The sequence below is a fragment of the Rhinolophus sinicus genome, chromosome 14 (assembly GCF_057876585.1).
Source record: "Rhinolophus sinicus isolate RSI-liver-muscle chromosome 14, RSI-T2T, whole genome shotgun sequence".
NCBI lineage: Eukaryota > Metazoa > Chordata > Mammalia > Chiroptera > Rhinolophidae > Rhinolophus > Rhinolophus sinicus.
Genome location: NC_142514.1, coordinates 153,307,025 through 153,322,194, shown reverse-complemented (window position 1 = coordinate 153,322,194; position 15,170 = coordinate 153,307,025). Strand labels below are relative to the sequence as shown.

At 46.3% G+C, this 15,170-nt stretch overlaps 1 protein-coding gene across 13 annotated transcripts in view; it reads left to right on the top strand.

Annotated features, from left to right (window-relative positions):
* Positions 1-15,170, top strand: part of SERGEF (secretion regulating guanine nucleotide exchange factor) — a 194,543-nt gene that overhangs the window by 116,666 nt on the left and 62,707 nt on the right. For 12 of the 13 annotated variants that reach the window (XM_088791674.1, XM_074336098.2, XM_088791679.1 and 9 more), the window contains one exon: positions 6,047-6,083. In XM_088791674.1, the coding sequence (XP_088647800.1) occupies positions 6,047-6,083 (37 nt within the window). Of the gene's footprint in view, positions 1-6,046; positions 6,084-6,262; positions 15,134-15,170 lie in introns of those variants that run through there. The other variant, XM_088791681.1, reaches the window with a different exon arrangement.

The window sequence follows — 15,170 nt, the reverse complement described above, 5'->3', positions numbered from 1 at the left end:
TAAAGTGAAATTCTGTAATGTCATATGCCTGCTGTCTAGGCCCTTACCACATTTTAGCTCTCTTCTCCCCCACCCCAACCTCTCCACTTGAGGAGGTAGTAGAACCTGACTGAAGCTTCATTTTCTTAGGTATATAATGTGCTTTGGAAAAAAAGGAATTTGCTTTATAGGGAGAATGGGTTCTTCACCTAGGACTTTGAGGTGGAGGATAGATGGAGCCGCTGGGCCTGGAGGTCTCATTTTTTTTTTACCTCCTTTGACATCTAGGCTTCAGTCAAAAATTGAAGCCCTCACACTCGGGGTTAAAGATGTCTTTCTAAGGGTAGGTGCTTCCAGAAGCAAGCAGCTGAGCTGCCTCTCTGCTGTCACAATGGGTTCCATTTGGGGCAATTTCTGAGCCGAGGGGTAAAACTCCATTGGTTAACAGGACTGCAGTTTGTCTGTGAAACATGCCCAGCCTTCCAGCCCTGCTTTTCCAACAGGTTTGGAAATTCTGGTTGTCGCCACAGAGTTCTACACACATGGCAACAGGGTTTGGGCAGTTCTAGCAAAGGCTGCACGGAGATACCCATCCCCCTCCCTGTAAACCCCAGTGGAAGCTGCCTTTCTGGAGCTGTTCCCAGCACGCTTCTCCTTCTAGGCGGCCAGCCCTTCCCTGCCAAGCACTTTCAGTGGTGCGGGGAGCCCAGGCTTTGAATCCCTCCTCAGAGTCCCCAGGAATGGCTGCCCAACCCCCGGTGTCACGTGCCTCCGCACAGGCACCTCGTTGCCATAGCATCCGCAGGCCACTGGGCCCACTGACAGGGGCAGGAACCAATCACACGTGTCCCAAGGTGGTCCCTAGGCGGTCGGTCCCTGTCTGCTTTCTCTCCTTGGCATCTCAATGCTTCTTCCCCCGAAGCCTGTGCGTTCCCGCCCCACTCTGTTTTCCGTGCCTTGACTTTCCTTTGCTCAGTGTTGTAAAATCTGGTGGAGTTCCCTGTCAGGTGATAGCTTCCGTGGGAAAGGCAGAGGACAAAGCTTTGTTGTCCTTTTACAGCATTTTCCCTCAAGAAAAAGCTCTGGAGCAGCTTCTGGATCAGTCCGGAGGTGGACCCCTCTGGCCCCAGGAAGATGTGGTTTGGGCCTTGTAAGTCTAGGATTCTCCCAGCTTAAGATCCCTTAACAATTGGCACAGGGTTGCCAAAAGTTCAGGAACTGGGTGGGTGATTTATTTCCATCCTATATGCAAACAAGAAGGCTTAAAACAGTTGGGAGGATAGAAAGGTTGAATCTGAATGGTCCCAGAATCCTGCTCCTGCACTAGCTGTAAAACACTGGGCGAGCTCCCTTACCTCTCTGAACCCCAGTCGCCTCATTTGTAAAGCAGCCGCGACAAATCTCAGCCTAGACCATCTCTTAGGTTTGGTCTAGGTTTAAATGAGATACAGCGGGCAAAGCAGTTAGCCACGTGCCTGGCCATGAGCACTCCAAAGGGCCAGTCAGCTATTTTTAGAAAGGGTATAAGTGTACTGCTGAGAGCTAAAGTGCTTACATTCAACACTTGGCAGATATTTTCATGTTAGTCTACTTTTTGCTTATTCATGTAGTTATTCATTCATTTAGCTCATTAATGCATTCAGCATAGATCCACTGGGCATCTACTACCAGTCAGTTCTTGCCCCAGCTCATCCCCATGCAGCTGCATTTAGCGGGATCCAGCCGCCAGGAGATCCCTGAGCAACTCCCTTCGTAAGAACTGACGGAGGCTAGCCTGGCAGGAGGGTTGCTGGGAGATCTTGTCCCGGTGGCAGTTGGGGGTTTGGAAACTGTCTTTTGCCTCTCTGTCTCCTCAGGCTGAAATGCCTGAACAGAAAACCTCCCTCTAAGTACTTGAGCAGCACCACGTCAAGGACAGTTGTCCACAGCCACCTTTGTTCCACACCCGTCACCCTTGGAGAGGTGCCCCCTTTCTCTTGAAGGTCCCAACCAGCAAGCTGGACCCTACTTTCTCTATAGTGGGACTCGGTCTCCTAGCACTGACCTCTGTTGCTGGTTTACTGTGCTTTGCTGTGCTCGAGTTTCTGAACAATCCCGCTGTGCTTTTGGTGCCTCCGCCATCTCGACACTGTTCTTGTAGTGCCATCCCCTGCCTGCCCTCACTGCGTCTCAGTGCCTGTCTCCAGTTGGGCTACAGTGGCCATACCACTGCTCACACTTGTTTGGGAACCATCTAACTTCCCTGGGCCCCTGATCTTTGTATTCCCCGCCCGCCTTCATGCCCTGCCCTTGGGCTATGTGGCAGAGACACTGTTGGGCAGGCATCCTGCTGGATGTGTGAGAGACAGACACGCGCAGTGCATGACTAGCCCTCTCGTGTGTGATAACGGCCATGATGCACAGTGTTGTGGGAGTATCCAGGGGTGGGCAGCTGGCTCTGCCTTGAGAAGTCAGGCTGGCGTCACCAGGAGGTGATATCTGAGCTCTCTTGAAGGATTTAGCCAGGTAGACAGTGGGAGAAAGGGAATTCCAGTCAAGGAGAATAGTATGTAGAAAAGCCTGAAATTGCATGATGTTCTCAGATAAAACGTAATATGGTGTGAGTGGAACCAAGAGGATATGTTATTGGGGGTGGGGGTTCATGAGTAGCAGGGGAAAGAAATGAAGCCAGAGAGGTAAATGGGCGCCTTCTTCTGAGGGCCTTGTAAGCTATACTGTGTAGTTTAGCCTTTGCCCTCCCAATGCTGGGAGCCTGTGGAGGGTTCTGTACAGGGACGTGACACGGTCAGATTTATATGTAAGAAAGGTGAGGCACATGGCTCTGAGGAGATGGAGTGTCTCATTTGTCCTCTAGCATTCTGTGAGGCAGAAGGAACAGACATGGTTGTGTACTTTGTACACCTGGGAACACTGAGACCCGAGAGGCCTAGCCAGAGGTCTCAGAGCCAGAAAGCAGAGGACCGAGTTTCCCACCTGGCTTCCTGGCATGGAATCTCTTCCTCTTAGGCACACTGCCACTGTTCCCAGAGTCTTCTAGAAAGCTGCCTGCAGCTGGGCAGTGGGCAGATGCTGACAGGAGCCAATGGTCATTGACACCATCTTCCTGAAGGAGTATAGCACTGGGATTTTGTGGCCTGCGGTGGGCAGTCTCCTGGCCTCTGTGCCAGTGCACAGACAGCAAGGAGCAGCAGGGAGCTTTGAGCTTCAAGCTCTACGAAGCCTTGACAAAATCCATTCATCACTGTCTCGCTCATTAATTCAGAGCCGTATCTGCTGCCTGATGCTGGCATTTGTCAGTGGCTTGTTTCCGGAAGCCCCTGGTCCTCAAGGTTGGTCAGCTCTGCAGTCCACAGCCCCAGGGTGAGTCCTGGCAGTCAGGACTCTGTCTGCATTTTGTAAAATGAAATAGCTTCCTTTTTTAAAAAAACAAAGGTAATATGATCTAACAGTGTAGAACCGGAGCTTAAAGATCAGGCAGACCTGGGTTTTAGTTCTGCTACTGCCACTTGGCTAGCTATAAAAGTTATTTAATATGTATGAGCTCAGTTTCTTATGTCTAAAATGAGCCAAGTCAAACCTACCTGAAAAGATTATTGTGATGAGTAAGATGAGAGAATGTTTATAAAGAGCCTTGGCATGACGCCTGGCACGTGTGAGTCTTCAGTATGTGGTGGCTTTAATTTCTGCTCTTATCACTGCCACCATCTCCACTACTGCTACCACCACTGTTAAAGAATACTTGAAAAATAGAGAATCGAAGAAAAAAATATCTTATAATCCTACCACTACGATGCGGCAGCCCTCATAATTTAGTTATGTTTCCTTCAAATCTTTTTCTCCCACTACTTCAGAACATAACAGATTTTATAACAGGTAGTTATTTATTTCCTCTGTGGTGGGAACAGCATTATATTTATTTTTCTCATTCTTAATAGATATATTTTCTGAGTATAAGAAAGGGGAATAAAATCCAGAGAGCATAGAAAAAGCAAAAGGAAAAACCACACTTGTAATGCCTACCCCATCCCTAGCCTAGGCAATCACTGTTAACATTTGGATGTGTCCCCTTCTGTCTTTTACCCAATGTTTTATTATAGAGTTGATATCATCTGACATACATAGTTTTTAGGCGATTTTTCAGTTCACAGGATATCATGAGTATTTTCCTGTATTGTAAGCATCATTTCCTAAGTCTGGGTAATAGTGCATCAGCGAGCTCTGTCATAATTTACATAAGCATTACATTACCCTAATGTTCAACATCTAAGTTTTTTCCAGTTTTTCAATTGAAACAGCTTTCTATGACAGAACCTAGGGAGCCAGCCTTGGTATAACCAAGAAGCATAATGAATTTGTGCTGGTATATGGCCCTGGGTGAGGCTTGGTGGGGCTTCCCAGATAAATTAGCTGCAGAGCCTGTCTCAGATCAGAGACTAGGCAACCTGGAAATGTTTACTGGGGTAAAACATACAGGTGCTTCTTTGCCAGACACTGTCAGGGAGTCCACCTGCGTGTGGGTAGCCCTCTTTGCCGTAGAAGCCGGGATCTGGGAAGCACAGCTTTTATAAGGAAAAAAGCCTCAGAAGCCTTGTTGCCCCTTCTCACCTACCAGTGTGTGATTTGGCTTCCAGTGCTCAAATGTTTGAGCCTGTTACTGTCAGGGGCCTGTGCTGATTTCCTCCGAATATCACTTCCAAGTAGCCTTCGCTGGGAAAGACTGAGAAGCTATAGCATCAGGGAAGGAACTTGTGTGGGATTCATAGGGGCTCTGGTCTTAGTTTTGACACACACTTGCTCTGGCATCCAAGGCAAGTTCTTTCCTCTTCCCAAGCCTCAGCTTTCTCTTAATAATGTGGAAAGATTGGAGGAGATCTCCAGGGCCCTTCCAGCATTGACATTCCATAAGTACCTGAAGCCTCCCTCTTGCCAGGAACTAAAGTGAGCATCTTGATAAAGGTCACAGGATGCTTCCCCAGAGTCTGGATTTCCTTTTAATTAGTACCCGGAGAACCGTTTCTGCTTTTACATTCTCAGTCACTTCCTCCTGGTAGCAGTTTGGACGTGTGGGGACTGAAAGGCAAGAAGTGCCTCTCGCTGGGTGGAAATGCTGGACTCAGAGCCCCAGATTATTGTCTTTTGTGTATTAGGTATTTGTTCTTTCATGTACTTTGATCTTTCATCCATTCTCTAACTCAGCAGCTGTTCCCCAAGTCCCCCGACTTGTACAATCCATCTGTGCAATACGGAGGTGAATGAGACTCAGCCCTGTTCTCCAAACACTTGCAGTCTAGTGAGGAGACAGGAAAATAGTGTAAAAGATCACAAGATAATTGCTACAATGGGGGTATATGTAAGTTGTGCCATGAAAGGAGTGCTTGAGGCTGCCTAGAAGCAACTGCAAAGGTGACCTGGTGGTGCTTTGAGATTTTAAAGGATGAGGGGAAGTTTTCTAGGTAGGCGGTCGAGAGGGCATTCCAAGCAGGGGAACAGCACGTGCAAAGAAAGGCCCAGATGTGTGAGAGAGCCTGTCCTGTTCACAGAACTACAGATGTTTGTGTGACTGAAAGGTGAAAGGGAGAGTGAGCAGATGAGGAAAGTGAAGCAATTGTCCTCAGCCATGTTTCCACCAAATTCTTTCCTCATTTTATTAGTCTGGGTGAAAATGATGGTCTTTTGAGTTCAGTTTTCAAAAACTCATTTGTATTGCCTTGTATTTCCATTTTTATAGTAACACATGCTCATTAGAGAAAATTTGAAAAATATGAAAAAGTAGAAGGAAGAAAGGATTTAAAAAATCACTCATGGTCTCACTGCTTAAAGACAAATAGTTTAATATCTTGGTGTATTTCCATTCCTTTTTTTTTTTTAAAATCACTTTTTATGTAGTTGTGAGTGTGTTGTAATTATAGTCTTAACTTTTGTGTATGGTGCCCCTTTCTGCTTCCTAGAATTTGCCCAAAATGGATGTTGGTATTATTAAAAAATAACTGTGATTCATAAAGTATCTAGGCTGAAATATCTATACATTTTATTTCTCTACTATAACTTATTTTCTTTCTTGTTACAGGTCTCTTGTGGCTCAGAGCATAATCTGGCAGTGACTGGTAAGTAGTATACTGGTAACTATTTGTTCTGAAACTCCTGTGGCAGAAATGGAGAAGGCTCTCGGTGGGCCAAAGCCAGGGAGCATGTATGTGTGTGTGTGGGGGGGACTCTGGGAGATGGAAGTCTTTGGTTGACCAAGGCTGGACTATTATAGAAGCTCCTTTTCTAAAAATTTCAGTCCACATCATTGAGCATCTTTTTAAGTTGCCTGAGCCGGTCTCCCTGCCTCAGGAAGTGGCATTTGAAGATAAGAAAGATCTTATTAGGCTGAGGGCAGCATGTGTGGAAAGTCAGACATAAAAAGGGGAAGAGGACTGGGGCTACTGCTGTTTCTGTGAATAAATCCCTTGCACGAAAGCTCTTTCCTCCTTGTTGGCTCTTTCTTTGGAAATACGGGGCTCTGTTCGCTCACTGCTTTGTGTTTGCTGGTGCTCAGGAACTCCCAGTGGAAGCCAAACCTCTGGTTAATCGAGGCTTTCTCTGAGTTGACTGGATAACCAAGGTTCACTGCTTTCATAATCAGGCCTATGAGTAATTCCTTCGAGAAGCCTTCTCATTACTTCCGCGTGTAGATTCTGTCTCCGTCTCACAGGACGTTAGAGAGACAACAATGTAGGGCCCGACGGCCTACGTTCAATACAGGTTTCCGATAACTAACTGTGTGAACGTGGACAAGCAAGGTACTTAACCCTTCAGGGCCTCACTTTCTTCATCTTTAAAATGGGAGGATGAGAGGGGCAATAGTGCCTACCTCGGAGGGCGGTTGAGAGGGGTAAGTGAGTTAATCCAGGTAAAGCATGTGGAGCAGTACTTAGCTCCTAGTAAGGGTTTTAGAAGTGCTGGTTGTTACTACCTGGTATCACTTTTTTCAAATAATTGCCCTCCTGTGGGCTTTAGTTCCCCCACCTGTAAAATGGAGGGGTTAAAACAGGAAACCAAGGTTCCCTCCAGCTCTGATATTTTAGGACTCTATTACAACCCCCTCACTGTCTGCCTGTGCTGGCAGTTTCTGTTCTCTGTCTACTTTTTCTCCCAGTCTCTGGCTCTAGGCTTCTGAAGGGCACAGCCCCTGCATTTTCCTTTTGCTTCCTGCCCACTTGCGGCACCCAGAGCAGTGCCTGGCACTCAGCAGAGACTTGAGCACTCTTTTCTGAATTGAGCTAGACTGGTTCAGCTGCCTGGGGTGGCAGCAGTTAGAAGCTCTGCTTTGCAGGCCTGAACGTGATCTGTAAGGAGGCAGAGAGGCAGAACCGAGGACAGCAGAGGAGGTAGGCTGCCAGCCGGCAGAGGGGTGGGGAGTCAAAGAGGCTGGAGTCAGAGGAGAGAAAATGGAGCAGCAAACCTGCATGCTTTGCAGCAGTGGCGGAACTCTTCCAGCCTGGGTATAATTGAGACAGGCTCATCAGAGACTCCGAGGTGGTACCTAGGATGCCACTGCCGCTGCCATTGTCACTGCTGCTGTCACTGGACTGGGAGAGGCTGGCTCCCTCGGGGACCAGCACAAACAAGAAGATTGCAGGGAATCTAAATACTTGAAAGAACAAAATCCAGACGAAGGAGGGGACCAGAGCTAGCAGGGTGTCAGGCTGTGCTGGCAGAGGCCAGCGTGGGGCTGTTGAAAGAACACAGACTCCGTAGGCGAACAGCCCTGGTTCAAACCAGTGCCACTGCTGTGTGAGCTTCCATTCTTTCCCCCCTTAATCTATGTAATGGGGATAATCCCCCCTTGCAGGATTGTTGTTCTGTTGATGAGATGAGATAATGTATGTGAATACCTGGTATGTAGGGGTGCATAAGAAATACATACATATATACCGGGGGTGCCAGAAAAATGTATACACATTTTAAGAGATGTTATCTATGCTCAAGCAGTAGTTCGCCGTAATCGGAAGTGTCTGGGCGCTGATGGTCACCACTTTGAGCACCTCTTGTAATTGCAGAAGTCAAACGTGACTTGTATTCATCTTTTCTTATTGGTATATATTGAGTATTACAATTTTAATACAGGTTTTTCCTTTCTAAAACTGTATATACATTATTTAGCACCCTCTGTATTTATAATTCTGTTTATTTCTCATTTTTCTTGGTCAGGGTGGGGAGAGGGGAGAATCACTTGTTCATGTAACTGTTACAGCGAAGTACTCAGTTGGAAGAGAGAAATGCTGACATTCTCTCCAGCGTTACCAAGTGTGTCCAGCGTTACCAAGTGAGGAGAACACCAGAGGCAGCGGGAGAGCAGGGCGAGCTGGTGAACTACTCTTTGAGGGCAGACCTGTCATTTTCTGTTTTGTCTCCAGTGCCTAGGGCCTAGCTCAACAGTTGGCAGGATAAATGGTTCCAGAGCCGGGAAAGGTGGGCCCAGTCACAGGGCTCTGAACATATCTCCGTACCTACGTACCCGTGTGAGGAGTGGGGCTCTCAGTGGGGACCCTGCAGGGTGCAAGCCCTGCAGCAGGAGGTCACAAGAAGTGCCTGTTGGTGGTGGCAGGGGGCCAGCGAGGGGGAGATAAGCTGGAGGAGGACACTTCCTACCAGCTGAAAGTCTGTGCTCGCAGCCAGCATCTCCCCTCTGTCCTTCTGCCATTGCCCACTGTACGTGGATTTCCCTGCCTTCACTTTCATTCCCTGAGATCCAGCCCCACAGAGCCAGGCGCTGGGTCCCACACCTTACAGTTACAGAATAGACTAGAACAGAATATAAAGAAGCCAAACTTTGCTCAAGGGTAGAAGCAGCCTTAATGTCTAATGAATGTACAACAGACAATCACATTGGAAGAGGAGGTGAAATAGAGGCAGTTAAGAACACAACTGAAGACCTACTCTGTCCTGAATGGACACAACACCACAAAGTGTATTTGTTGCACTTACTTTATAGAGAAGACAGCGGAGACTCAGAAGTTAGACAGGTTACCCAGGTTGCCCAGGGATAAGTAGCAGTAAACGGTAGAGCTGTCTGCCTGACTTCCAAGACTGCTCTTCCGACTCTGTTACATCCTATGGCCTAAGGGAGTGTGGGTAGTGCTGAAGAAGGGCACAGGCACTGGGTTCAGATTCTGCCTCCTTCACTTACGAACTGTGTAACCTTGTGTAAGTGGCCTACCCCCTCTGTGTATTAAGCACCTCATCTGAAATATGTTATTGACCTCATAGGGTTGTTATATAAAGTGCTAACTGCCTGGGACAAAAGTAAAGGCTCAATAAATGTTAGCTGATATTACCTGTTGTTATTTTAAGACCTCAAGGAAGGAAGTGATTGTAAGTTGACTATAAGGAGGTCTGAGACTCAGGGTAGGAATCTCAGAAGCTAGAGAGGGAACTGTCCAGGGCAGGAACTCAGCATAGCTGCAGAATGGATTTGTAAACTGTATCCTGGGCACCCCAATCTAGGGCACCTGGACATCCCAGCAGCCCTGGAAGCATTGATAGTCCATGTTTGTTCCAGGTTAAGGTTCTGCTCTCCCTGTCCCAGACAGGTCTCAGGACCTGCATGATCCAGCCTGAGGCAAGCTCCACAGAAACCATATTTCAGGATTCCTAGGGGATCAAAAGAATTCTACTCTGCTCCTTCATTTGCTTCCAGGTTTCTTTCCCCCCCTCCTTCCTTTGCAATTTGCTTTTGTTCTTTCCTTAGTTTTCCAATGAAGCTTCTGTTAGACCTTTTCTGTGTTTGCCTCCAGGCACCCCCATGGCTAGAAAGGATGGTGAGATGGTGCAAGTTCCTGCTTTAAACAAAGGCAGGACTGTGGGAACTGAGCATAGAAAAGCTCAAGTGACAAGCAGGAGGGAGAGAGCTGAGGCCATTTGCCATGGCTGGCCTGGCCACTTTCTAGCTATGTGCCTGTACAATCACTCTTCCTTTGTCACTGAGCCTGATTCCTCATCTGTAAAATCACCATCACGGGACGGCCCGGTGGCTCAGGCGGTTGGAGCTCCGTGCTCCTAACTCCGAAGGCTGCCGGTTCGATTCCCACATGGGCCAGTGGGCTCTCAACCACAAGGTTGCCAGTTCAATTCCTCAAATCCGCAAGGGATGGTGGGCTCCGCCCCCTGCACTAAGATTGAACACGGCACCTTGAGCTGAGTTGGCACCTTGAGCTGAGCTGCCTCCCAGATGGCTCAGTTGGTTGGAGCGCGTCCTCTCAACCACAAGGTTGCCGGTTCGACTCCCACAAGGGATGGTGGGCTGCGCCCCCTGCAACTAGCAATGGCAACTGGACCTGGAGCTGAGCTGCGCCCTCCACAACTAAGATTGAAAGGACAGCAACTTGACTTGGAAAAAAGTCCTGGAAGTACACACTGTTCCCCAATAAAATCTTAAAAATTAAAAATCACCATCACAATACCCAACCCTAAAGTTGTTCTTCCAAATGGCACAGGTATGTCAGGTGCTTGCTCAGTGCCTGCCACATAATAGGTGCTCAGCAGGTACTCACTCGCTTGGCAGGTTCACTAGTTTGCTTCTTTTCTTTCTTCCTTTCCACCCAAGATTTCCCTCCACATCTGACAAAGCTGGCTGGCTGGCTCCCATTCGTGGCATAGACTAAGGTCAGCAGAGGTGAGACGAGGGCATGTGACCGCCACTTGCTCAGAAGATGACAGCCTGCCTCCCCCAGCCCAGCCCTGTCTTTGGGGTCCTCACCTCCTTGTGTGGCTGAATTGACTCCAGCTGTTTTGCTTCCCCTAAGAGCTTATTTGGACTTGAATGGGCAATTTGTTTGCCTTCTCTCCTGATGTGCAGTTGTTCAGCCTTCCCTTCCTGCAGAGCAAAAAGAGCTGACTGCATTTCCTCTCTCCCTGCTCCACACAGACCCTCGGAAAGGATTTTATTGATGGCCTTTTCCTGAAGCACTCAGGCTGCTTCAGGCTCGCCAGACAGACATTGTGAAAGGGTTAGATATTTGGCAGGAAAGTGTGGTGCCTCCTCCTCCTCCAAGCAAAGTCAAATCTTTCACCAAATTGGAGGTATAATCTATGCAAGGATTGCTTTTTTTTCATTTCGCTAATGATTTCCAATGGTTGAACTCTCGTACCTTTGTAATATGTGTGGCAGACTGTCTGATCTTGGCCTGAAACCCATCAAACAGGTTCATGTAAGAATTTAATAGAGAGAACTCTGTTTTGACACTGGCTATTTCTGAGAGGCAACACCTATAAACCTCAGGGCCTTGTAGAGAGCTTAGAGGTAAGTACAGACTTGTGTGGTTCTGTGCACTGTGTAGGCAAAGTGTATTGTCCATTTAGTCCTCATATCAACTTGGTGTGTTGGCACCATTGTTAATTCCGTTTTCTAGGTGATAGGAGCTGAAGCTTAGGCTGAGCAGTTTGCCCACCCAGGTCATAGGGTGCTCGGGAGGCATCTGTGTCTCAGGTCTTTAACCCAGGAATCTAACTTCAGAGCCTCTGGCCTGCTACCTGGCGCTGCCTTCGTGCACACCAGTGACAGTCTGGCCTACTTTTAAGGTCACCAGATAAGATTATTTCAACCCTTCATTTCAATATTTATTTCCCTTTCACATTGGCAAGTTCTTCTGTGTATCCAGCCTAAATCTCTTTTGCTTTAGATTAAGCAGTTCTCTGCATAATAACCAGATAAAATCGTGAAATTGATGACATTGTTTTGGGAAACTACCCCTTTTAGGAGTCTTCGTTCCCTTTCCATTGTCCTTTACCTCTTTTTAAAAAATTATTTACTTATGTGGTTTTAAAAATAATTAATACACGTACATGATTCAAAACTCAAAAAGCGTAAAAAGATTTAAAATGAAAAACCTTCCTCCTACCGTATCCCCCATCTGTCCAGTGTCCAAAAACCCTTCCACCACATGAAGCTAATGCCTATTATTAGTTTCCTCTGTATCCTTCTAGTTTCTTTTTGCAAATATAAGTGAATACAAAGATATATTGTTATCCCCCCTTTTACTTAAATGGTAGTATACTGTATATACTTTTTAATGTCTGATTTTTTTTTTGTTCAACAATTTATCTGGGAAGTCTTTCCATATCAGTATAAAAGCCTTCCCAGTTCCTTATTCTAGCAACATATTCTGGTGTACCTGTATGCCATGATTTATTTAACCAGTGCCCTGTTGAGGGACATTTAGGTCATTTCCAGTCTTTTGCTATTACAAGTAATGATGTGGTGAATAACCTTGTATATATGTTACTTCATGTGTGAGAGAGTGTAGCTGCAGTATAAATTCCTAGAAGTGATGTTATTATATCAAAGACTAAGTGTATTTATTTTGCAAGATACTGCAAAATTGGCCTCCATTGGAATTATACCATTTTTCACTCCTACCAGCCATGTGTAAGAGTGCCTGTTTTTGCAGCCTCCCTAATACTGTCTCTGCACTGTGCTTGGAGGTGCCGCTAGAGCCCAAGCCGTGAACTCAGGCTGGCTGCTGCTAGTGCCGGCCTTAGGGCTGCTCAGCCAGAGGTATGGGACACATCAAAGCCAGATGTTGTTTGTTTGGGTTTTGTGAACCTTTGAGAGACTTTAGGAAAGTCTGCAGCATGAGCCAAGGCAGGCGGTTTGTATGGAAAAGCCACTGGAAGCAGCTTGGGTGTGCCGGAAAAGTTGGGTGGGGCGGGGGTCTCAATACCGAGGTGGGGCAAACAAATGGTGTTGGCCAGGTTGATGGAGACTTAGATCCGGCAGCTGCCTGCATCTGCACGCAGGGAAGAGGGAAGGCTCAACAAAGAAATAATGGCTTCCACCAGCTCCTCCATCTGGGAGAAAGCTGCCCCTCCAGCCCTCAGCCTGTAGCCAGACAGCTCAGTTCCTTCCCATATGTCCCTGTCACCTTTCCATCTGCTGCCCCAGCGCTGGAGCTCAGAGTGAGTGAGTCCATTAGCGAGTAAGTCCATGCATCAGCCCTTTAAGAGGAGCGCCTGGGAGTACAGCCACCCTCGCCTCACTCAGCCACAATCTCTGCTGGTTTTCACAGCCAGAAGTTATAGGGATTTCTCTCCCTAGCACTGGAACCCTGCGCTGTGGATCCTGGTGTGGTGATGGGACCCCTTGCTCCTCCAGGGGGGACCTCCACCTCCACAGCTGAGATATCCCTCCTGATTTTTAATGGTCACACACGGGTGTGGGACCAGCCCGTTCCTTGTCTCTGCCCCTTCTACCAATTTCGAGTTGGCTTCTTCTGCCCTTAGTTGTAGGGCTTCGGTCCAGCTAGACTTAAGGCGATTCTCAGTGATGGTTGTTCTGTAGTTTAGTTGTCATTTTGACGTGGTTGTGAGAGGAGGTAAGCACACCATTTACATACTTTGTCATCTTGACCAGAAATCCTGTTTTACTTTTTAATTGAGGTACAACATACGAGGTGTGATCAAAAAATACGGTGAATGCTTAAATTTAAAATAAAATTTATTACAGTACAAGACACATTGCCATTAATCCCCCTCAAAATACTCCTTCTCACTTTGAACACACTTATCTCATCACTCTTGCTACTTTCTGATGCCGTTCTGGAAGTCCTCTTTCGTGAGTGTCTTTATTTGTGCTGTCGTGGCTGCCTCTATATTTTGAATCAATTCAAAGCATTTACCTTTCATGGTCATTTTGACCTTGGGGAAGAGCCAGAAGTCTCAAGGTGCCAGATCCGGTGAATAAGGTGGATGAGGACACACCATAATGTATTCATTTAACAGAAATAGCTGTACTAGAAGCAATATGTGACACAGAGCAGTGTCATGATGGAGGATGAAAACGTTTGCCCATTTCTCAGGCCATCTTCTATGCACATCATTTCTTAAATGCTCTAATAAGCCCTTTTAATAGTCAGAGTTCACTATAGTGTTCCTGGGTATAAACTCAGCTCACACAATTCCATCAAGGTCAAGAAGCACAATTGACATCACTTTGATGTTACTCATAGATATTGATTGATGCACTTTTTCGCACGAGAACTGGGTGATTTCCATTGAGAACTCTGAACCTTGGTCTCAGGATCATAACCATAGACCCAAGTTGCATCTCCGGTGATGACATGTTTTAAAAAGCTGGAATATGAAGCGGCACGATCACGCAATGCCAACGAAATTGACAAATGCTATTGCTTTTGTTCAGCAGTCAAAATTCATGGAACAAATGTCACACTCACTTGCCTCATGTTCAAATCTGTTGTTAAAATGCTTTGAATGGAGCCATAAGATGTTCAGATCCTCGGAAATGTCCAATAGTAAATCACCTGTTTGATTGACTCTTTCAACACTGTCTTGGGTTTTTGATGTTTAAGGACATCCTGATCCCTCCTCTTCACTTCACAACCGTTATGAAATCGCTTGAACCATTTGTAAGCCATCCTCATAGTCGCTGCAGCATCACTATAAATTAATTTTAACATTTCATGTGTTTCTTTAGCACTTTTTGCCATTTGAAACAAAATTTCATGTTAATGCATTGTCTGTGATCCATGATTTATGGTACACTTTAAAACACACCTCTCAACCGTAGCTCACACCTGACTGACTGCACCAAACAAGTTGAAACTTGTGAAACGCTGTTACTAAGGTTTGACACTCCACTTCTGGAATGTATTAAAGATCCCTGCCTTTCCATTGGATGGCACTCGACAGCAGCATTAATTGTATTTTTTGATCACACCTCGATATACAATAAAGTGCACAAATAAATTTTAAAGGTGCAGTTTGATGAGTTTTTATATATGTATATACACTTAAGAAACCACCACCAGCACAAGATAGAGAACATTTCCAGCACTCCAGAAGGCCACCTCATACCCCTTCTCAGTCAATACCCCATCCCCTGAGGTAACCAATATTCTGACCTCTGTCTCCAGAGATGAGTTTTGCCTGTGCTTGAACTTCATCTAAATAATGCATACAGCATGTACTCTTGTTCAACATATTGTGTCTACAATGTAAGAATCATCCATTTTGTGTGTAGCAATAGTTCTTTTGTATTGATCAGTCATATTCCACTATATGAATATACCACAGCTTTTCCGTTTAGCTGTTGATGAACATTTGGTGAGTTTCCAGTTTAGGATTGTGAATAAAGCTACTACGAACATTCTTACATGTGCCCTTTTTGTCGACATTGATTTCTCTTGGGT